General features: G+C 45.1%; 1 protein-coding gene across 1 annotated transcript; it reads left to right on the forward strand.

Moving 5' to 3' along the window:
• The first annotated feature begins 23004 nt into the window (after positions 1 to 23004).
• Positions 23005 to 24203, forward strand: LOC115800204 (trace amine-associated receptor 13c-like). The gene is made up of 2 exons (XM_030757452.1): positions 23005 to 23177; positions 23390 to 24203. Exons 1-2 carry the CDS (start codon positions 23005 to 23007, stop codon positions 24201 to 24203), a joined length of 987 nt encoding a protein of 328 aa, XP_030613312.1.
• The last annotated feature ends 1143 nt before the right edge of the window (positions 24204 to 25346 follow it).

Consider the following 25346-nt stretch of genomic DNA (forward strand, 5'->3'; position numbering starts at 1 on the left):
CCATCACAGTTCTGTCCAGGATGGTGAGTGCTGGCAGGGCTGGAGGGCTCTTCCTGAAGTCCACTGTCATCTCCACTGTTTTTTCTGTGTTCAGCACCAGGTTATTGTGGCTGCTCCACAGGACCACCTCCTCAACCACCCGTCTGTAGGCAGACTCATCACCATCTCGGATGAGACCAATGACTGCAGTGTTGTCTGCATACTTCAAGATCTTGACTGAGGGGTCCGTGGAGGTACAGTCATTTGTGTACAGAGAAAAAAGCAGTGGTTAGAGGACACAACCCTGTGGAGCGCCTGTACTGATGATCTGGGTGTTTGAGGTAAACTTACCCAACCTCACCTGCTACTCTCTGCCAGTGAGAAAGTTGTTGATCCACTGGCAGGTGGGGCTTGGCACGCTGAGTTGGAGTAATTTGTTGCGTAGCTGTCCCGGGGTAATTGTATTAAAAGCTGAACTAAAGTCTAAAAATAAAATTCTTGCATATGTTCCTGAGTGTTCAAGCTGTTGAAGGATAAACTGGAGTGCCATGTTCACTGTGTCGTCCACTGATCTGTTTGCCAGGTATGCAAATTGCAGGGGGTCTAGCAGAGGTTCTGTGATGTTCGTCAGATGGGAGAGCACCAGTCTCTCAAAGGATTTCATGACTACAGAGGTCAATGCAACGGGCCTGTAGTCATTCAATCCTGTGATGGTTGCTTTCTTGGGAACTGGTACTATGGTGGAACGTTTGAAGCAGGAAGGAATGACACACTGCTCCAGTGATTGAGCTGGTCAGCTCAGACCCTCAGACAAGAGGGTGAAACACCATCTGGTCCTGGTGCTTTCCTCACGTTTTGTCTCCTGAAGAGTTGTTGCACATCCTTTGTGCAGATCTTCAGGGCAGGCTGAATGGATGGCTGAAAGACAGGAGGGTGTGAATCTGTGCTGGATGGATGAATAGAGCTGGGCTTTTCAAACCTGCAGTCGGTCGCCCATTGTCTGGGGGGGGTGTCCTTTTGTAGCTGGTGATGTTCTGTAGGCACTTCCAAACGGCTGGTGGATCATTTGTGGACACTATACTACTCAGCTTGTTGGAGTAGCTCTTTTTTGCAGCTCTGATTTCTTTAAGTGTGTTCCTTGCCTGATTGTACAGAGCCCGATCTCCACTCCTGTATGACCGGCGCAACTGTTTCAGTCTGGCATTAAACCAGGGCTTGTCATTGTTATATTTTATGCGAGTCCTGGTGGGGACACAGGTGTCTTCACAGAAGCTGATATAGGATGTCACAGTGTCAACGTACTCATCCAGGCTGCCTGTAGCATCCTCAAACACACTCCAATCTGTTAGCTCCATGCAGTCCCGAAGCCCCTCTTTAGCCTCGCCGGTCCACTTCCTCGTGGAGCTGACCACAGGTTTGGCACACTTGAGCTTCTGCCTATAGGTTGGAAGAAGGTGGACCAGCGAGTGATCGGAGAGGCCCAAAGCAGCATGGGAAACAAAGCGATAGGCCCCCTTTAACACAGTGTAGCAGTGATCTAAAATGTTACTCTCCCTGGTGGGGCAGGTAACATGCTGTCTGTATTTAGGCAGTTTGCTGGCAAGTTGTGCTCTGTTAAAAGCACCCCACAGAAAGCCAGCATCCAGACCCCTAAACAAGGACAAAGAGAGTAGCCAAAACCAAACTAAGCAGTGTGGTGAGTCCAAACATCACAACACAGGATGGCGACAAGAAACCAAGTGTCTGCAACCTGCATCAAAGGCCAACAAGCAGTGGAAAACCCCATGTCACGGCAGAAACATGCAGGAAGGTCTACATTACTGCCTGAGGCCCTCAACAAAACCAACGGAGGTCGAGAGCACACTATGGTCCCACCCAGGCAGCACGGGTACACAGAAAAGGAGCCCAGCGCACCACACGAGCCGAGAGACAGTGAACAGATCCAAAGCCCAGGAGGCACAAAAGCCAGGACAGCGTTTTCTATTTTAATCTATTTTATTTTATTTCATCCTTATCTGTAATTGAGCTGCTGTAATGTGCAAATTTTCCCAAAGTGGGCTCATTAAAGTTTATCTTATATACTGCTCTTTGGACCAAATCAAGTAGATATGCCCTGGCATCAGAAGCAGTGGAGGAAGTCAGCAAAAGAAAGCTCCTGGTACCAACATCCACAAGGTGGAATTTTCATTTTTGATGCTGTAAAGCAGGGGTACCCAATACGTCGATCACAAGAGGAGTGCATGTAGATTGCACGGCATTACAAGAAGTAGAAGATAGATGATAAACTATCATCCGTCTGTTTCGTTACAACCCTACACACGCACATTTAACCACGCTAGCTTTGCTAGTAGCTCGCAAGCTGAAAAAGTGTGGGCACCCCTGCAGTAAAGAGAATCGCAGAAATCCCCATGAGTGAGCTGAATACTCTGTGCACAGCTTGGTGCAGTATTCAGTATTTGGGGTGGCTCAGGAGGTAGAGCAGGTCACCTACCAATCAAAAGGTTGGCGGTTCGATTCCTGGCTGCTCCAGGCCACATGCCAAAGTATCCTTGGGCAAGATACTGAACCCCAAGTTGCTCTCCGATGCAAGCATTGGAGTACGGCTGTGTGTGTGAATGTTAGACAATGAATCAGAATCAGAATCAGAAGGTTTTTATTGCCATATGGGTGAACAGGTTCACAGCATTAGGAAATTGCTGCGGTACTTCGTGCTTACAGAAAAAAAAACAAAAAAAAACAAATAAGTATAAAAACTATAAGACAATATACAAGTATACAAATTGCAAATATACAGAGATATTAGAGCTTACAAAATATACAGTGCAGAGACTAATTAAAAGATAAAAGAATGTAAACTATATTCCACTAATATGTACATCAGTGCAATCAGACAGGTGCATAGACATAGGGTCATCAGCGTTTGTGGAGGGTGGTGGTAACAGTCTTAGGGTAATTGTTCATGAGTCCAACAGCAGAGGGGAAGAAACTGTTCTTATGGCGGGAGGTTCTGGTCCGTATGGACCGTAGCCTCCTGCCTGAGGGGAGAGGCTCAAAAAGTCTGTGCCCAGGGTGAGAGTGGTCGGCTGTGATCCGACCTGCACGCCCCAGTGTCCTGGAGGTGTACAGGTCCTGGAGAGATGGGAGGTTACAGCCAATCACCTTCTCAGCGGAGTGCACAACGCGCTGTAGTCTCTGTTTGTCCCTAGTGGTGGCTCCAGCGTACCACACAGTGATGGAGGAGGTAAGGATGGACTCAATGATGGCAGTATAGAACTGCACCATGGTCCTTGCTGGCAAGTTGAATTTCTTCAACTGCCGCAGGAAGTACATCCTCTGCTGGGCCTTTTTGACGACAGAGGTGATGGAGGGCTCCCACTTGAGGTCCTGGGTGATGGTAGTTCCCAGGAAGCGAAAAGAGTCCACTGTGGTGATGGGGGTGTCAGTCAGGATGATGGAGGGTAGAGGGGCTGTGTGCTTCCTAAAGTCCACTATAATCTCCACTGTCTTCTGGGCGTTCAGTACCAGGTTATTGTGGCTGCACCAGGACACCAGACGTTTGACCTCCATCCTGTAGGCCGACTCGTCCCCGTCTGAGATGAGTCCGATGAGAGTCATGTCGTCTGCAAACTTAATAAGCTTGACAGACTGGTGGTCAGAGGTGCAGCAGTTGGTATACAGGGAGAAGAGCAGAGGAGAGAGGACACAGCCCTGAGGAGTGCCAGTGCTGATGGTCCGGGAGTCCGAGACATTCTTCCCCAGCCTCACGTGCTGCTTCCTGTTCATCAGGAAGTCAATGATCCACCTGCAGATGGGATCTGGCACGTTCATCTGGGACAGCTTGTCTTGGAGGAGATCGGGGATGATGGTGTTGAAGGCAGAGCTGAAGTCCACAAACAGGATCCTGGCGTAGGTTCCCTGGGAGTCCAGATGCTGTAGGATGAAGTGCAGAGTCAGGTTGATGGCGGCGTCCACAGACCTGTTGGCTCTGTAGGCAAACTGCAGGGGGTCCAGAAGGGGGGCTGTGAGGGACTTGAGGTGGGACAGCACCAGACGCTCAAATGACTTCATGACCACAGAAGTCAGTGCCACAGGTCTGTAGTCATTTAGTCCAGTGATCCTTGGCTTCTTGGGGACAGGAACAATGGTAGCGGTTTTAAAGCAGACAGGCACGTGGCAAGCCTCCAGTGAGGAGTTGAAGATGTTCGTGAACAATGGGGCAAGCTCGTTAGCACAGTGTCTCAGTGTGGCAGGTGAGACACCATCTGGACCTGGAGCTTTGCGAGCTTTGACACTCCTGAACTGCTTTAGCACCTGGTCCTCCTGAATACAAAAGACTGTGGGGGTGGGGGAGGAGGGGGACTCTGGGGTGGGAGTCCTTGATGATGTGGGCTTCTCTGAGGTGTGGGGAGTGGGGGAGGTTGGGGGGTGAATATTTGTGTTGGCTGTATTGTAGTTGGGACTGGTGGAGGTGTGAAGGCTGCTGAACTGACCATCAAAACGACAATAGAACTCGTTCAGTCTATTTGCAGTTTGTAGGTCGTCTGTGGAGTGGGGGGTTTTAGGCTTGTAGTTGGTAATCTGCCTAAAGCTTTTCCATACAGAGGCCGCGTCGTTCTCTGAGATCTGCTGCTGTATATTCTCAGAGTGATGTGATCTAGCAGTGGCCACTTCCTTGCTAAACCTGTACTTGGCCTCTTTGTAGCAGTCTTTGTCCCCACTTTTAAAAGCCTCCCTCTTCTCTATCCACAGCTGCTTCAGTTTGGGAGTAAACCAGGGTTTGTCACTGTTATAACTCACCCTGGTGCGTGATGGCACAATGCTGTCCTCGCAGAAGTGGATATACGAGGTTACAGTGTCCGTGTAGTCATCCAGACTGTCACAGGCAGCCCTCATTGAGTCCCAGTCTGTAGTTTCGAAGCATGTGTGGAGCTCCTCCACAGCCTCACGGGTCCACTGCTTTGTTGTCCTCACCACAGGTTTTGAGAGCTTCAGCCTCTGTCTGTACGCGGGGATCAGGTGGATCATGTCGTGGTCAGAGAGGCCGAGTGCAGCACGGGGCACTGCGTGATAAGCCCCGCTTATCGTACTGTAGCAGTGGTCTAGTGTCTTCTCCTCTCTGGTCGGACATGTGATATATTGTTTATATTTGGGAAGTTCCTGTCTCAGGCTGGCTTTATTAAAGTCCCCAAGTACGATGATAAGAGAGTCCGGGTATGTCCGCTCCATGCACAGAATCTGCTCTGTGAGCGCGCACTGGGCCTCGTGCACGTCCGCGTCCGGCGGGATGTAAACAGCAGCCAGTATGAATGAAGCGAACTCCCGCGGAGAGTAGAACGGTTTACAGTGAATGAAAAGATATTCCAGTGAGGGAGAGCAGTGCTTAGCAATCACTGTCACATCCGTACACCAGCCACTGTTTATGTAGAAGCAGACTCCTCCACCTGTAGCCTTGCCGGAAAGCGCAGCTTGCCGGTCTGCGCGGAGGAGATGAAATCCCTCCAACTGGAGCGCGCAGTCCGGTATCTCCTCACACAGCCATGACTCCGTGAAGCATAACACACAGGATTTGGAAAAGTCTCTATTCATGCTCCTCATCAGTGTCAGTTCGTCCATTTTGTTCCTAAGTGAACGCATGTTGGAGAGGAAAATCCCAGGTAAGGCTGTGCGTAATCCACGTCTCCTTAGCCTCACAAGCACGCCAGCGCGCTTCCCTCTCTTTCGGCGTCTCACTTTCTGGGCCAGAGTGTGTAATAAATCCACCGCAGATGCGACAAAAACAGGAAATAAATCCGAAGGTGTTGTGGACCTAATGTTGAAAAGCTCTTCTCTGGTGTAAGAATACCCAGAAGAGTGTCCAGACACAGAAATAACGCACAAAAACAAACAAAACAGAGCGCACCGAAGTACCAGGGCATCCATTCGCGGCGCCATCTTGGATAACATCTTAGCACTTAGCTTAGATACACATGAAAGTGCTTGTATGAATGGGTAAATATAAATGTGCTGTATAAGCGCTTTGAGTGCTCAGTCAGAGTGCTATATAGGAAACTAGTCCATTTACCAAGCTGGGAGTTACAGATGCAGCCACCTAATGTTGCCGCATCCAGCCAGACGTCGGCCAGCTGAAGTCCAGCTCCCAGCTGGCCGACGTCCGGCTGTCGTCGGGCTGGAAGTCCCCCTCCTTCTCCTGGGCGTATCTACTTTCCAGCATGAACACACCCCTTTCCCTCAATTGTAGACTGTCACCAAAAGGTGGCGCCTTCTTAACAAAAACGTTGAGTTCTGTGATTCAAAAAAGTTTTGGTGAAGTATCAAGTTTTGAAAACCTAAAATAGATGCCTAAAATTTTTGTCAGTATGACCTTTCACACATTTCCATTGCGAATCACCAAAAGATTCCTTTGTTTCACTTCATCTTTTAACTAAATAAGTAAATAAATACAGTAGGTTAAAAAAGAAGCGGTGCTGCGCTGAGCCAACCCGGTCTCACGGCAGTTCGTGCAGTAGTCACGAAATTTAATCAATTGATTCGTGCTCATGAACACGAATTCCCTCTTTTTTCGTGTTAATCGGCACGACTTCTAACCTGCCTGAAATGCAGTGGGATAAAGTTCGTGCCTCTGAGCACGACTTCTAAGCTGCAGTATAGTTTTTTTGTTTTTTTTTTTTGCCCCTGTCCCCCTTTTTTCCCCCCTTTTCTTTTGAACTGGAAGCTCAGAAGCTGAATTATGCCTTTAATTGCGATCCTTAAGCGCCACTTTTCCTTTTGACATGAATTTCTCCTTGTTTCATTTAATGTGGGGTGCTGCTTATGGTTGTAACGATGACATTTGTGGGGCTTTTGTGGGTCTAAATTTATATTTACGTGTTTATGGTTAGTGCTATATTCGGTGTCCAATTTTTTCTGTGAGTTCCGTGGTCTGAAGCCGTTTTTCCTCTGTGTTAAATCCATGAACCAACGATGAATAAATAAATGAACTACAGTACCCATCACCCCATCGGCCGTAACCATGGTCACGCGTATTCCCGTTGCTGTCCAGCTAATTGCATTAGTTCACCCGCTTCGGGTGTTATCAGGTAATTACTGACTTTATTAGCGGTTTTCAGGCCTGTAGATATGGGCCAGCAAGGGCCGTCTGCACCTCGTAGTCAGTCGAGAAGGTAGTTATCGTTCTAACGGAGGATCACTGACAGAGGGATGAAGGACTACAGAAGAAGGACTACAGAAGCCATGCTCGCTGACTTCCGGCGGATGCTGCAGTGTTCAGGTAAGAGGATTTCAATGGACAGCGTTTATATAGTGATATTATTAAGGCAGTGAGTTCAATAAGCACTTGAAATTAGATTAATGTGGTGTAAGAGAGCGCTGATATCCCAACTCTGAGATGCATTTGTAGAGATTATTGCGGGTTTTGCCGTCTTTGAGACGCTAGCTTAAATTTTCTGTGCAAAAGTTAGCGGATATCGTAGGAAAGCGTTCACTATTTAAACAATGTTATGACAGAAATATGAGCTTCTGGACTTACTAGTTAAGTAAAATGATTATTTTCAGCCACAGATTCCAAATAAATATCCTGATGAGCTTCAGTGCATCCATATTCAATATCTGCGAGTACAGTGCTTCGTTTAATCTGCATTGAACTGACCCAGGCTTATCACAATGTAAAATAAAATGATACTGGTCTGAACACAGTTGCTGGATCAGGTGACCCTGAAGCCTCTCTTAGTTATGCTGCTATAGGCCTAGACTGCTGGGGAGGTTCCCGTGATTTCTTTATATTCACTGTAAACAAACCTTATATTAGCAAGTTTCTTATATTCACTATATAAACAAAGAGCAGTCTGTTTATACTTCAGACTGCTGGCTTATTTGTGGTTCCTATGATACTTAAGAGTAGAATGGGATGCAGAGCCTTCAGCTCTTCTGTGGAAAGAGCCTTGAGGTGACTGTTGTGATCCTCTGTGACAAACCTGAGGATCCATGAAACCTGCCAGCACCTGACAATGAACTGAAACTTACAGTGTATTACAGTGTATTACTTACAGTGTATTAGCTTCCAGACTCTGGGAATCCTGTCAGTGAGCAGGGACTGATTCACTGTCCTCAGCTTTAAACAAACCCAGTCTCCATCTCAGGTTTTGACTCAGCCTGCTTTGGAATCACTAATCTAGAAGCATCAGGCTACTTACTTTCAACACCATAATTTTGTTACTGATTCATTAATATGTTTTACATATTAATGAATCAGTAATTTTTGGCATTTTTGTGGAAGAGGAGGTTCATCTTTAATATTCAGGCTATATCAGCTACCAGTTTGTAAACCTGTTTAGTGCTGCAGCAACAATCAAACATTTCCACTTCATACATCATTGTAGTTTGTGTCTTTGCTCTTTCAGAACTGAATTGGAAATCCAAAGGTGCTGGAAAGCTTCTTCTCCAACCCTCAAAGCCAAACTTCACCCATGAGAGCTGACAGCATGCAATCATTTTGAGAAGTGACACTCTCATAAATAAAGGTGAGCAATGATACTTAATGTGTACTTTTTGGTTATCATGTTTAAAGGTTTGTCATTGCTCACAGTGGCCTTGTATTCATTAGGCATTTCCAGAATAGTATCCAGCAGTTTCTTGTGAGCTGAGCTGAATCATTTTTCTTTTAATACATGTTTAACATTCACTTGAGTATTACTTGTTGTACATAACTGTGGCTCTGAAACAAAGGCTCTCCTGAAGGAGAAGAAGAGAACCTTTAGATCAGGAAATAAAGAGGAGCTGAGAGCTGTGCAGAAGGATCTCAGAAGGAAAATCAGGGATGGAAAAAACACCTACAGAAAGAAGATGGAGGACCAGCTACTGCAGAGCAACACCAGTGGAGTTTGGAGAAGCTTGAACTCAAGTTCAGGCCACAAACCAAGCCCACTCTGAGACTTAGAGTAGAGTGGGTGAACAACTTGGACCACTAGAACTACCAGCATTTTCACACTACTCCTTTTTCTACCAAGCACCTCCAAATGGCAGTTTACATCTCATTAGGCCACCTTTTGTTATGTACACGGGGCCAGTAGATCGGAATGTGTGTGGGATGGGTGTGGGGGTGGGGATGGGTTACCACTGATGACCCAGGGTCGCCAGGTGTATAAAAAGCCAGGTCACAACACATATTTCACCTTTAATAAGAACAAATTTGTAATTGAGATCCCAGATTTTGAAGAGATGTTTTGTGTTCTCCGTGCTTCAGGTTCACAGCAGATGGAAGGAAACTCAAACAGCCACTAATGTAGCCATTGTGCTGACTGTAGACTGAGGGATCTCTTCAAATTGTTGTATTCCTCCTCTTCCTCGTCACCCACTGCTTCAGATCTTGCTATCACCATCAGACTGCAGCAGTTATGTTATTTAGCCATGAAACATGTCGTCACCCTCCCTTGATTTTTTTCAGGCTTTTCAGAAAACACAAAAAACTGAACTGAATGTTGAAAATTTAATTTGGACAAAAATAAAATTTAAAAAATGTCTTTGACCATTTTTTTAGGAGGGTGACGCTATATAACCTTGTTCAGCCTGTTTAGGAATGCACTGACATCAATAACCTAATTTCCAACGCAGATCTGGAGAAACAGCAAAAACCAACAGGACCCTACACAGCCACAGATGATGCTCCAGAGCTAGAAGTTCTAAACCATAAACACCAACCTGGGAAACCTGCTAAGTGTGACAGGTCCAACGTAACCCCAGATACAGCCCAGCCACAGGGTGAACCAAATCTTTCAGATACTGACAACAGAGAACCAAACGCACCTCCCTCCTAAACTCACCAGCCTGCACCAACCTGACATTTCTCCTCCCTGAGTTAAATAGATGAATGTAAGTTAAATGGTTACAAACATAAAAACCACGGGTCCACAGACAGGATCAGTGAGCTGAAATCAACACAAAGCTACCTGAGAGGCTGTATTGAACTACTATATATAATTTAATCATTTGTCCTGACTGGTTTCACCTCAGATGTTCTTTCTCCTTTTGGTAGATTTCTCCCACCTCTGTTTTGATGCCAAGAAGAAGAAGAAGCTGCTTCAGAGAAGTGGGCTTCATGGTCTCAGTGCACAGCAACATGTGTTTTCACTGCCACAATCAAAACATTGAATAAAATCTATGTATTGTTGTTTGGAAATGTGTCACATTACTACATGCTAAGGTGTGTTATTAAAGAAATATCCGAATATCCGAAGCTTTTGATTCAAAACGTTTATTTTCCACTGGACAAAATATTTACTGTTACACATTTATTTCTCATAGGGATTTTTTCTTTCCATATTTCAGTCTCTGGTTCTTGAGAGTCATGGCTCTGTCTGGTCTCTGACAGAGATCCTTAAAAATATTATTGGAAAGTACCTATTAATTTTACTTTCAAACAGCTTTATGTGAATGTTATCTTTTCATTTATAATTTTTAGTATATTGATCACAGTGTAGTGTACAGTAGAGACATCCAAAAATGATGAGACTGGGCTGCTTGTGTGTGATTTGGAAGGTTTGTGTCTGTCTGTGACTCTGCAGAGGTTAAAGCTGTGATCCAGTCTCAGTCTCTGACTGAAGGTTGCTGAGACTCTGATTAGATACACAATGTGAAGTTCACAATTCTCTAAACAAATAAAATGGTAATGACAAACATGAACAGCTGTACTTATTTCAGAGACATGAATGTTTACAAACATAATATTTATTTTAAGGATTGGACTTCATAAAGCGCACTGATGTTAGAGTGTGTGTTCATATTTAAATCATTTTGTAGGCTGAAATTGTAACGGTGGACCTGAGATGGTCCAGAGAAAGTAAACACATGTTAATTGGAGTAATATCAACAACAGACTGAGACAGACAGCTGTGAAATGCGCACACAATGACGTCACCTCATTCACTGCTAGCTACACTGCTAGCTACATCGTATCATTCATGATCATCTGTGTAAACAACGTTTAAAGAAGCCGCCACAGCTCTGCAGCTGTAACTGTTTCAAATCATATATTTTTGCTCGTTTGAACTCTGAGGATGTTTTTAAAACGGTCTTAAAAGGCTGTTTCTATGGTGGTTGTCACGGACGCCTCAGCAGCTTCTTAGGCTAACCTGGCGCGTCCGGTTCCTGCTGCTAGCTGTCTGCCGCAGGAAGGCTGCGTCCCATTTCAAAGAGCCGCCGCTCTGCCGTAACTGTGGCTCAAACACCACTTTATCCTTTAAGAAAAGGCCTTTTATAGCCACTGATGACACACACACACTAATGCACGTCACTGTCACAGTGTGACTTCACTAAAACCTCTAAAGTATTGTTTATAAAATGGAAAATGAACCGGGCAGGGCTCTGATGATGGAGACTCTGCAGCTGACGTTTCACAATCCTGCTTGACTCGCTGTACATTCATATAATTAATCAGAGCAGAGTTTAGACTGCACTGTGTGCTGCGCTCACTGTTACTGTGTCAGCTGCTGCCTTCATATATGTTACTGCTGAGGTTTGTTGAAGCAGGTGGAGGAGAGTCAAAGAAGTAAATATTAATCCACTTATTATTCAATTACTAACCCTAACACTAGCTAAGCATACAATAACGACTGCCGGTATTATTAGTTTTGGAAGGAGTCATTTTTGTCGCAGTTTTGATTATAAAATAAAAGGGAAAATATAAACAAACAAAAAGCTTAACATTGTGAAGACTTGGAAGAACAATGTGACACTGATGAGAGGATTAGGCTTCCCAGGTCATTCCCAGGCCAAACCGGCTGGTGATCAGAATTATTTTAATTATTTTTTTACCCAGTTTCGCTGGCGGTGCAGCGCTCAGAGCCTGTACGAGGTCCCGGGCTGAACTTCAAGCCCAGCCCGTCCCTCCAGACAATACTCACTGCTCCACTATAATGACCGCTTTACTCTCATCTTTCTATTGTTTTTAATGGACAGTTCCGCTTACAATTACAGTTCAATGATGTGAGGATCCTTGGTACAGTATACAGCGGGCTGTAAATGAATGCGCTTCCACTATTACTGCTCCTCCTGGTGGATCAACAAGACATTACCACCATTTTCCCCAAATGCTGCTTAGGGGCGTTCCCACCAGTGGCCGGAATTCCTACGTCATTAGCGGGGGATCGCGTTTAGGCCAAGGTTCGGCCACGAATCGGCCAAGGACCGGCCAAGGTCGCGTCACGGATCGGCCGGCCATTTTCGGTGGCTGCATCTGTAACTGCTTCAAAGACAGAGAGAACCAGTTCCTGCATGAGTACTGCACCGTAATAAAGCCTCTGACTGCAGCACTAGATGTTTTACAAGGTGAATGTCCTTCCCTCACATCTACCAGCCAAGGTGAGATGGATTGTTTCACTTTTGAGGCAGAGCCAGAAGAGACCTCCTCTGCAGAAAAGGACTACCTAAGATCTGCCTGTGACCTTCAGGGTCTGCATCAATTTTCAAACCTAAAGAAAATTTTCATGAAGTATAACACTCAAACCCCATCAAGGGCTTTTCAGTCTGGGAGGATTGGTGCTCAGGCCTAGAAGAAGTTCAAGAAATAGACTTTCTGACAAGAGGTTTGAAAAACTTTGGTTAATGAGGTACAACCACTGGTTTACTCACCCCACTCCACTGTTTCACTTGTAATCTGTAATTACAACAAAAGATTAGGCCAAAGTATCAAAAGTAGACATAATGTCACCCTACACGTGATATTCACTGTATATATTATGTTTTGTAAAAAGCACTCCTTGCTGCTCTAATGCTGTGAACAACAGGTTCAGTGTTCAGTTTTGCCATTACAGTGCTAACAGTTAAATATGTCAGGTCAAGAGAAACTGTCTTTATTTTATTTATTATAAAAATACATGTTTTTTTTCAGGAAAGATCAACTTTTTTTTTTTTTAACCTGTCATGTCTGGCAGTTTTTGCAGTCGGAATGGTAATCCGAAGGCACTATTGTACCAAACATATTTGCTTTTCAAGAAGTGGTCTATAAGTTTTTCATAGGCTATTCTTGTTAATTGCATGGCCCACCAGGTGCTCAGAAGACTCAAAGCCACACATCCCAATGGCAACCGTGCACACACCCCAGAGGAGGAAGACCCCAGACGGAGCCCCCATGGTCAACGGGCAAGAGCCCAGAGAACCAGAGGCAATGAGCAGCCCCCCCCGGCAGGCCGCCTCCCCCAGCATGAGCTGGGCCCCGAGGCCCCAGGCGCCCAGGAATCGCCCGACACCCAGCAGAGCTTTCCCCCACGCAAAAGAGGCCCGAGGCACCTCCAGGCCACAGCCGCCAAGGGAGCGGGCCAGAAGCCATGCCAAAACATCCGGCCACGCACCCCAGGACACCCAGGCACCCACATCCCAAGGGCGGCAATGACAATCAGTGGGGAGCAGAGGGGAGCAGTAGGCAGGGGTAACTCCTGCCCTCCGCAACCGTGTCTCATAGGGGCCAGGGCCCAACAAGCCATAGACCCAGGCCCAGCTGTCCACACATGCACGCGTGTGCACACACACATGCGCACACACACACAGACACACGTCATATACTCATACACACACATACATGCCAGTCACACACCCATGCTCATACACACGGACCATACATGGACATTAAGTGTGGGCAAGCGGGCACCAGCACCGAGCCAGCGGCGCCCCAAAGAAGCAGCCAACTCATCCCCAAACTACCAGTCCCTACCCCTAGCAGGGTGTACGAAACCTGGGTGTGGAAGGCCCGCCCACCCCCTCCGACCACTCAAAATGGTTGGGGTGATGTGTTAGGTGTCTGTATGTGTATGTAGTGGGAGAAAGGTGTATGACTGTGTGAAAGCCCGAGTCCCGAGACCAGGACCCACCAGCCCCCCCCCCCCCCCCAGCCAGACATCCCGATGCGGACCAACCCACCCCACACCGCAGACCCCTCCAGCACAGAAAGGGGCCCAGCTGGGAAACAGGCGACCCCGGCACCAGGGCCCCAGACCCCACACCCCAACCCCCGCAGAGGGGGCTGGCCACCCGGCCCGGGGCCAGCCTCCACCACCACAGGCACCCCATCCCCCAGACCCAAAGACCATAACAGCATCCATCCAAGCCCCCTCACCAACCAGGATGTGTCCCTGATCCAACACACCTGAATCAAATGGCTGAATTACCTCCTCAGTATGCAGTCAAGTTCTCCAGAGTCCTGCTAATGACTTCTATATTTGACTCAGGTGTGTTGAAGCAGAGACACATCTAAAACCTGCAGGACAGTGGGCCACGAGACTTGGATTTGAGAACCACTGTGCTGGACTATTGTGATGAAACAGTAAATTCTTATAGTGAGTAATAAATAAATCAGTTTTTGATTTCCAATTCACGAGGATAGTTTTCTTAGCGATGCATAAGGCAGTAAGAATTAAATGTGACACATTTGCTTCCATATCTAATTCACTTACATCACCTAAGATGCACAGTTTAGGTGAGGCTGGGATACTGCAATTAAACCATGTGGATAAGTTTTCACATATCTTCTGCCAGAACTTTTGAACAGGCATGCAAGACCATATAGCATCGAAAGTTCAACTTTAAGTGTCAGCAAATGCATTGTTGAAGTTAATGGTAAAAATGCACTTCCAATAAAGTGAGTATTGGCAAAACTGGTTGTCATTTTTATGCTGAGGCGGTGGGGGGTGTTGTCAGCAGCTGCTGAATGTAACTAATAAAGTAACTTGTAATCTTAGTTACTTTTAAAATTGAGTAATCAGATTACTTTTTCAAGGTAACTATACCATCACTTGACATCATGGATCTTAACTCAACAATATTCCTTAAATGTGAACCAGAGATTGAGCTCTAGAGTGAAAGCAGAGTGAAAGTTTACCCCAAGATTCCTTATGGAAGATTCAGCAAATGTGGCAAGGAGACCAAGAGTTTCTATTACCCTAGGCACAAATTTGTCAGGGGCACAAACAAGGACTTCAATTTATTCTTCAGTGAGTTGGAGAACATTATCAGCCATCCAACTTTTGATAGAATCTATGGCTATGCTCACATTGCAGCCTGAAGTGACCCAATTCCGATTTTTTGTGAAATCCAATTTTTTTTTTACGTGGTCGTTCACATTTCCCAATATGTGCGACTTGGATGTGATCTGTGTGTGAACTGCAAACAAAACTAAAAGTGTCCCTCATGCGCAGTAGAGGACATGATAATATGACTCGTACTGAGCATGCTCAGTGTTTATGGAAGTAATTTTGTTTTCCTTCCCACAGCCGCGTAATGGGACACAGAACAGTGACAGTTGTTGAGTATCAATGAGGTGCAGGTCAGATAAATGCGACCTGGCTGTACAGACACAGGTTGCATTTGAAAAGATCGGATATGTATCGGATTTAGGACCACACATCCAAGTGGCCTGGGTCGCATTTGAAAAAAATCAGATCTGTGTTGTTCAGACTGTCATGAAAAGATTGGATACAGGTCGCATGAGGGCAAAAAACCGGAATTGGGTCACTTCAGTCTGCAGTGTGAACGTAGTCTAAGTACCTAATCAGCATCTGTAACTTAATGAAATATCCAGTTGTAAAAGAGATAAACAACTGGATATTATCAGCATAACAGTAATAAGATATGCCCTCAAAGATGCTCAGGGTTTGCTGTATAGGGAGCAAATATAACAAAAACAATAAGGGCCACAAAACAGAACCTTGCAGCACATCACAGGCAAGACAAGTAGAAGAGGCCTTGTACCCAGAAACAGCCACAGAAAAGCATCATTCAAAAAGACATGATGTGAACCACTCCAAAGCAAAGACATTTTTAACAGAGATGTAAATAAAATGTCAAGAGAACAGGAAGATGCTTTCATTGAGTCTACCAATTTTTCGAGCTCAGGTAAAGAAACAGGTGAAAAACTGGAGCATCAACAGCTAATGAAGAAATATTAATCCTTACATTACTTATTTTTTCCACCAGGAAAGAAAGAAAATGATGTCAATCTTCATTTGAAAAAATTGGAACAGCACATGGAGTAGGAGTAACAGCATCGCTAACTGTGTTAAATAACACTTCAAGATTACATGTAAAAAAATTTATTTCCACAGGCTCTCAAATTTACATCAAAAACTCTTTAAACAGTGAATGCTGACATTTATTCATCTAAAATGGAAAGACAATGATCATTAAAAAAATCTGTTGAATGATCAACACCATTAAAGGTGTTGGAGGGCAGGAAGGGGTGGACCCAAACGCCGGACACGGGAGACAATAAACTAAAACGGCTTTATTTGTAGGTGACTTGGATAATACAAAAACAAAATACAAAAACCCGTAATCTTCACTAAAGCTGAACCAAATGGCAGAACGCCAACTTGGGAGAAAATACAAAAACAAATCACTAAACTCAACAACACACAGGGGGAATAACACTGACAACACTGCAACCACAAACAGAGAAAAACTGAAGGCTTAAATACACACATGGAAATCAGGGAAAGTGAAAACAACAGGGAACAACAGGTGAAAAAAATAGACCTAATAACACAGGGGAAGCAAAACTAAACACAAAGCACAGGGAACATGAGACTCTCAAAATGAAACAGGAAGTGACTCAAGGGAACAGAGATGCAGACCTGACACTGAACAACGGGAAACACAAGGAACTAGAAAATCAAATCCCACAAGAAAAGAAAGACCCCAAAAGAGATAAAATAAAGCCAAAACAAAACACACAGGGTCAAACGGACCCCAGATCATGACACTTGTAGTCTATATAAAGTAGAACTGCAGTAGTTTGGTCTGAATTCCTCATTATTGTAGCTCCACAGACCCCTTGTTTACCCCTGTTCTGAGGCACGTCTAAGAGCAACTCCTTTTGGTGCGGTCCCCTCCAGGTCGTTTGTCGTTCCACTCCATTGGGCCATTTTTGCAGTTTGATAGCAGCAATATGATTATCTACCAGCAGTGAAACAAGCACTTCGAAGAGGCTCTGATGCCGGGAGGGGGGCCATGTAAGTAATTGTGTGTATTAACTTGTTAACCCTATAACACCAGGCGATCAGGTGACCGGGGAGAGGTGGCAGAGGAGCCGCAGAACACAATGGGCTGCCACCAACAGGTCAAATCTGAGACACATGGAACATTGGATGAATCCGAAAAGAACCAGGCAACTTCAGTCTCACTGCCACCAGACTGAAAACCATTTCAATCTCTTACGGGCCAATGAACTGAGGTGCTAGCTTCCATGACAAGGACCGCAGCGACCCACTCCTGGAAGAAAGCCAAACCCTTTGCCCTGGCTGATAGCGGAGCACAGGTATCTGCAGCTGGTCTGCATACCAGCATGTCCTGTCCTGTTGCTGCAGTAGTGCATGCCGGTAAGTTCCCAAACCTGTCAACTGCACTGCTGATGATGCTGGACTGAGGGAACATCTAAGTCCCGTTCCAGTTCCAGAAACAGACATGGCTGGTACCCTAGGGTTATCTCAAAAGGGGACAAGTTAGTAGTAGATGATGTAAGACTGTTATGGATATATTCCACCCATGGTAAAACCAAACTCCAAGTTGACAGATTGTTTGAAGCATGCAACGAAGCGCTGCTTCAAATTCTTGGTTTAGCCGTTCAGTTTGACCATTTGTCTGAGGATGGAAACCCGAGCTGAGGCAAACTGTAGCTCAGAGTGACAAACAAAACCCTTTACACACTTGAAACATGGACTGCTGACCCCTGTCCGAAACAATCTCCACAGGAATTCCATATAGACGAGACAAACATTACACCATGATGTTAGTCATTTGGAAGGCAGTGGGCAGTTTAGGAAGAGCAACGAAATGTACTGCCTTAGAAAACCTGTCCAGTGTAGTCAGAATAACTATATTACCACTAGATGGTGGCAACCCTGTTACTAAATCCAGCACAATGTGCCACCACGGTCTGTGGGGAATTGCCAATGGTTGCAACAACCCTGAAGGAGGCTGATTCCTAGCCTTATTGCAGGCACAAATTGAACACACCGCTACATAGTCCTTAACGTCACAATCCATAGTGGACCACCAGAAGTGCTGTTTCGAAAAAACTCAACATTCTATTAACCCCTGGGTGTCAAGTAAATTTGACTGTATGTACCCAGTAAATAATTGTCCCCCCGGGCCAACGTGGGCACATACTGGCCTCGTACCTGGATCAGGTTTGATAATAAGTGCTTGCCAAATTGCCTTCTCCACCTCCCAAGACATTCAAGTTGACAGGAGAAATTGCTCAGGCTCACCGACCTCCTTGTCTGCCGAAAACTGACGCAATAAAGCATCAGCCTTAGTGTTCTTGGAACCTGGACGATAGGTTAGATGAAAATGAAATTGTTAAAAACAAATACCAGCTTGGGGTGCATTCAGTCTCTTAGCCTGTTGTAAATACACTAAATTCTTATGGTCCATCAAAATCAGGAAAGTGTGCGCAGCCCCTTCCAATAGATGTCGCTATTCTTCCAAAGCCAATGATTCCCTGTCCCCAATGTCACAATTACCTTCCGCTGGCGAGAAATGCCTTAAAAAGAATGCACAAGGCCCCAATCTGTCCTTGGGCCCTGACCTTTGTGACAATACAGCCCCCACCCCCTGCATCCACATCAACCACAAACTGTAAGGTGATGTTTGGGTGGACCAAAAGAGGTGCAGAAGAAAACAGTCTTTTAAGGCGATTAAACATATCTGCAGCTTCCACGGACCCAGTGTTGCTGACGTTGTCGCTAGATTTAGCAGCTTTTCAGACCCCCTAGCGAGTTTTTTTCCAAAAAGCAACTAGCGACAAATTTCCTGGTGAGTTTCGTGGTGACGTCGGCGGCTTTTTGAGAGTTTTTTGTTAACCTTAAATCCTCCGCTATCGCCGTGTTTTGTGTAAATACAGCCTTCATACTGCATCCGTTCAGATGCTTTGGCATCCCTTACACCCCCAAGAGTACCTGGCTGCTGGTATGTACCGTGAGTCACGTGACTGTAATAGCTGAAGTGGGTCTGTTCGTGTTCTCGTGATGCAGCCGGTGGCTACGACGCCGCATTGAGCGGGTGGGGCCGTTGCTGTGATACATCAGCGTATGGATTTACTGAGCTGGAAATCCTGCTGACTGAAGGATGGAAGTTTGTTCATTCAGTCTGTTTACATGTTTGTTATCTTACACAGGAGGAAGCACTTTGGTGAAGTCTACTTCACTGCAGACTGGCTTTTTAAAGAATCAGTCAGCCCTTTGCTGTTTTATATATTTCTGTATCTTTTCTGTTTACATTTTAATAGCACAGCTGTGAGTCTTTTGTTATGGAGGAAAAAAGCATGTACATCTACAGATGAATGTTCATAAAAGTGTCTGTGTGACATTTGGGACATGTAGCTTTGACTCAGAGGTACCTTTTTGTTTATACCTTTGGGAAGAAAAAATATCAAGATATATTTCGTATATCACCATTCAGGTAAAAAATATCGAGATATTATTTTGTCCATATTCCCCAGCTTTAGTACTTCTAAACATATTTAGGGTGTTTTTTCTTCACTTTTTGTCTCTCCAAAGATGTTATTCCTCTCTCCTACAGCCTTGATTGCAACTACATGCAAATAACCAATTATGCAAATTAGGTGATGATGTCATATAGCGACTTCTGGCGACTTTTAGGACAGCCAATAGCTACTTTCCTTGCTGAGGAGTTGGCAACAGTGCACGGACCACACAAATGGTCTTTTAACTGAAGTAAGGGCCATGAGAGGTTCTAAAACCTGGCTACTGTTTTGAATAAATCGCCGATAAAAATTGGCAAAACCCAGGAACTGTTGAAGTTGTTTCCTTGATGCTGGAGACTCCCAGTCCAATATAGCTTTAACTTTAGCCGGGTCAATCTTCACCAATTCTCCCTCAAAAATGTATCCAACGAAGGTGAACGAAGAAGTATGGAATGCATATTTCTCCACTTTTACAAATGGTTCTCAACAGTCTTTGTGGCACACAGCACATGTGCATGTGATGGTCCAACAGAGTCTTAGAAAAAAATCAATATGTTGTCCAAATACATGAACACGAAGATGTTCAAAAAGTCTCGCAACAAATCGTTCCCAAGGGCCAGGAACACCGCTGGGGCATTTGATTGTCCAAAAGATACTCAAAATGACCCAACTGAGCATTAAAAGCCGTTTTCCACTCGTTTCCTTTGCGGATTCTCACTAGATGACACGCATTATGTAAATCTAGTTTACTGAAAATAATAGCATTATATTGTATAAGTACAACTTATACAATATAAAATTCTACATAGAACACACTATACTGGACAAAGGATGTTCCAAATGGGCCTTACTCACTCAAACATATGCACCCATTGTACAAGCAATTCAGAGAAGAACTATCTACATGCTCTGTGGTCTTGTGTACCAGTTCAGAGATTTTGGCAGAGGATATGTGAAGATCTATCCACATGGTTTAGCTGTTGTGTCCCAACTTCCCCCAGGCTATGCATCTTAGGTGATGTTAGTGAATTAGTCATGGAGTCAAATATATCACACATTGTTCTTACCGCCTTGTGCATCGCTAAGAAAACTATCCTCATGAATTGGAAGTCAAAAAATAAACTATGTATTACTCAATACAGAAAGTTATTAATAGATCATTTTAGTTTAGAGAGAATGTCTGCTTCTTCTAAAGATCAATTGGAGGAATTTGACTCTCTTCGGTTCCCACTGATCAGCTCCATTACTTAGTGGGGGTGGTTGGCTGTGGGTTCTGCTCCTGATGTGCTTTGTAGGCAGTCGGGTGAGGACTCTGGGGGCCTGTGTAGCTGGTAGCCTCCTGAGACTGGAGTCCTTGGGCGACCTTCTGATGATGTCTGTGTGCCTGTTCTGGTTGATGGGGGTGGGGCTTGGATGGTGCTGCCTTACGGTCTTGGGGTGTGGGCCAGGGTGCTTGGGGTGGTGGGTGCTAGCCCTTGGACAGCTGGCTGGTCTTCCCTGTGTGGCTCGGGGGCTGGGGTGCTGGGGGGGTCTCTGCTGTCCCGGGCGCGCCACCAGGTGGGGTGGGTTGACCTGGCCTGCGTCTGGATGTCCGGTCTGCGCTTTTGGGGCCCTGGGGTGCCTGCATTGCGGGGGGGTGGGGTGGGGGCCGCAGTGGGGTGGTTGGTGGGGACAGGGCACCGTATTTCCAACTCAGGCCAGTATGTCTTGTCGGTTGTTTGTGTCTATTGTCGAGTGAATGGGCGTCTAGTGTGAGTGGGCTACCCTCTGCGATGGGGGCGGTGGCACCAGTCTCAGGTGCTGCAGTGCTCTGGGATGCTGTCACCACGGCCCTGGGTTCACCCCCCCCGGGGTGTGGGAGATCGGGGTGCTTATTGAGCCAGTGGACAGCTGGCTCTCTTCTTCCAGGGTTTTTTTTTTTTTCCTTCCTGGTCATATTCTGGCGTGGGTGGTGACCTGCTCCCCTGGGGGCTGCGGCGCGGGGCTGAATTGGCCTCTTCGGCGTGGGGGGGGGGGGGCTCTGTGGGGGGCTCGGTCGGTCCGCGGGTGCCGGGGCCCTGGGGCCCTGCTGCTGGCCTGTGCGGGGGGCTGGCCGCTGGGGGGGGCTGGGTTCTCATTGCCTCGGATTCTCTGGTGCCCTTGCTCCTTGACTGGGGGGGCTCCGTCCGGCTTTGGAATGAGTGGCCGCGGGTCTTCGTAGGTCTTGGTGGGCTGCTAGCGGCCTGGGCTTCCTGGGGCTCTCTTTGTCTGCCTCTAGCTTCTGATGGGCAGGGCTGCGGCGTTCTGCCCTCATTGGTAAGCACATTTCATGACACAAACACAAATACTCACGTAATCATAATACAAAAGGGTTGGTCTGTGTAATCAAGCAATTTTTGTTTTCCCCACACAATTTTTAATTTTGCAAGTATTGTCAGTATCTTTTATGTTTAACAAGTGACTAATTATTTGGTTTATTCATCCTATTTTTTTTTCTCTCTATTCTCTTCTTTCCCTTCTCTCTTACTCTCTCTCCCTTTTTCTTTTCTTTTCTTTTTCTTAAGCCTGTCAGCTCTGGCAAAATTCATCACACAGTATGCTAAAAATAATTCAAATAAAATAAACGGTCACACACTAACAAGAGAAGCCTATAGAGAACCTATAGAGCTCACCTTGAAATAGCAAATATGTTTGGCACAACTACGCTTTCAGGTCACAGTTCTGTTTGCAAAATCTGCCAGACATGACAGGCTTAAAATAAAAAAAAAAAAAAAAAGAAAATCATAAGGGCTCAAAAAAGTAATCAGGGGCAACGGATATTTATTCTTCACCTTGATCTCATTTATGCCTCTAAAATCAATACAAGGCCTAAGTGTGCCATCTTTCTTGGAAAAAAAAACGCAGCCCACACTGGGCTGGTGGACAGTTGAATTATACCTGCAGCTACAGCACAGTCATATGGCCTATGTGGAGGGAGAGAGAAAGCTTGCTCTTTACTGAAAACTCCTGCCAACCCGTGATACTCACATGGAACTAAGGATAAATCTGGACCTTCAGTCTCAACAACAGACTCCTCAGACCCACCCTGCTGAATCGCAGACTGCAAGCAATTAGCGAGGCAAAAAGGACTCCAACTCTACACACTTTCCTCTGCCTAATTAATGTGCAGATTATGCCACAAATGACCCAAAACTAAAGTAGGGCACTGGATGCCTCAAACACAAAAACTGTGCAAAGCGGAGGCTCAGTTTGACGAGTAATATTCGCAGCGACACACCATTCAAAGATGAAACTGCAACAGGACAAGGAAGCAGGCTCAAAACTGCCTCTATTTGTTGAACTAACTTCCTATCAATCAAATTCTGTTTGGCCCCAGAATCTACTGGAGCCAGAACAGAAATTGCCCTTTGCTTGACACTCAACACCACAAGTAATTCTAATCGGGGATGTGTTTCTCTGACTGATAAATTCAATCAGGAATAATAATAAAAGCATTGACTTTTGTGTGACAAAATCACACAAAAATCTGATTGACAAAAAGTCACAGTGATCAGAGCTGCAGCAGCTGGAGCTGCCTGACGATGGAGATACAGAAAGGAGCTGAGCTCTGTTTCCCACAACTCCTCAACAGTTCCTGCAGGAAGCCGACACTTCACTGGTCCAAAGCTGTGCTCCTGAACATTGTGCTGTCCTTCATCTCTCTGATCACTGCTGCTCTCAACCTACTCGTCATCATCTCAGTCTCCCACTTCAGGCAGAGATTAACTACAGTTTAAGTTTTAGAAAATTTAACACTGGGATTTATATCATTTAATCTAAGAATACATGAATTGAATAAATGTGAAACATTTTTGACTGTAATGTTTTATGTGCCTACACTAAATCATAACTTACTAATGCAGCATTTTCACTGAAGACATTTTGACATTATTAATGGGCAATATTTTCTTTTCTCTCTCCCTGCAGGCAGCTCCACACACCCAGTAACATCCTCCTCCTCTCTCTGGCTGTCTCAGACTTTCTCGTGGGTCTCCTGTTGATACCATTAGGAATCATTCGAAACACGACCTGTTGGGTTCGTGGTGATCTCATGTGTTCTGTTTATGTTTATCTGACTAACAACATTGTCTGTACTTCAGTAGGAAACATTGTCCTTCTATCAGTTGACCGCCATGTGGCTATTTGTGACCCTCTGCATTACCCCACCAGAATCACTGTGGGGAGAATCAAACTCAGTGTTTGTCTGTGTTGGATTTATAATGTTTTCTATTGCAGTCTTTATACAAAAGACATCCTGATTGAACCAGGCAGGTATAATTCCTGCTATGGAGAGTGTGTGTTTTTCAGCAGTGGTATTGCAGGCATTGTCGATCTTGTTTTATCTTTTATTGTTCCAGTTTCTGTCATCATAGTTCTGTATATGAGAGTGTTTGTGGTGGCTGTGTCTCAGGCTCGTGCCATGCGCTCTCATGTTACAGCTGTCACACTTCAGCTTTCACTGAATCAAACAAACAGATCTGAGCTGAAAGCAGCCAGGACTCTTGGGGTTCTTGTAGTTGTGTTTCTGGCAAGTTTCTGTCCATATTACTGCTACTCTCTGGTTAATGAAAATGTGGCCAATGATCCATCTGCATCTTTTGTGGTGATGGTCTTTTATTTCAACTCTTGTCTAAATCCTTTGATCTATAGTTTGTTTTACCCCTGGTTTAGAAATGCTGTTAAACTTATCATCACTCTGCAGATATTCAGGTATGACAGCAGTGAGGCAAAAATACTATAGAAATATGATGAAACCTGCAAAACTAAGATTTTAAATCAGTAAATTAAAATATTCATTCTGGAAATGTAAAACTGCGTTCTACTGTATCAGAAACAAACAGGAAACACACAATCCAGTAGGCAGGTGAATATCTGTACAGACAGAAGAAGCAGGTGAGTGATACACCTATTGCGTTCAACAGCACAAGCAGTAATACAGGAGCCAATTTAATAATGTGACTCAACTGACAATCCAGCACTGAGTGAACGGCCCGTTTCTGCTTAAGTAGCCACAGTCAAACGAGATAATGAGCTACAGGTGTGATCATCCTCTTCACATGTGCAATCAGCTCCCAGAAACACCGCCTCCGGTATACCAAGGCAGGACACCAACTTCACACACACACACACACACACACACACCACTGAGGAGACGGAGAGAGTGAAAAAAGGAGAACAGAGCACCAATCCAAACAGAACAGGCCCTGACACATAAAAAGCACATGGAAACATCGGAATCACTTTATGGCAGACGATCACGTTTTTGGCACAACACCAGCAGCTGTTGAAAGTAACTAATAAAGTAACTTGTAATCTAACTTAGTTACTTCTAAAATTAAGTAATCAGTAAAGTAACTGAGTTGCTTTTTAAAGGAGCAATCAGTAATCATTAATTGGATTACTTTTTCAAGGTAACTATTCCATCACTGGTAACGGACAACCATTCCCTCCTTGATGCTGTCAAGTCTACAAAATATGTAACTGAAAAGAAGCTTCTGTTTGAGATCAGACCAAAGAGCAGCTTGATAACTGCTTAACAATAGTGGGAGCATCTATTGGACTGCTTAAAGCCCTTAGTGAAAGGGAATGGCAATTTAAAGATTAAGTTCAAATAAGTAAAAATAAAATGTATTAATCTGTTGTATATTCTTTAAAGAAAGTGGGGAGATTGTTAAGTTGTATGTAACCTACTGCACATGCGTATAAGGGAGGAGTCGTGGGTACGCAGGTTGTTGGTCTTGTTAATGGCGCCCATTAAAAGTGTGGATTCTAACATCAGTGGTGTGATTATTGAACTGACACTCAAGATTCGCACCAAAGCATATTCCAGATCTCCTGACACTTTACAGCATTATGAAGTGTGGGAGCCTCACAGTAACCAGTA

Source organism: Archocentrus centrarchus, chromosome 21 (assembly GCF_007364275.1).
Source record: "Archocentrus centrarchus isolate MPI-CPG fArcCen1 chromosome 21, fArcCen1, whole genome shotgun sequence".
Taxonomy (NCBI): Eukaryota; Metazoa; Chordata; class Actinopteri; order Cichliformes; family Cichlidae; genus Archocentrus; species Archocentrus centrarchus.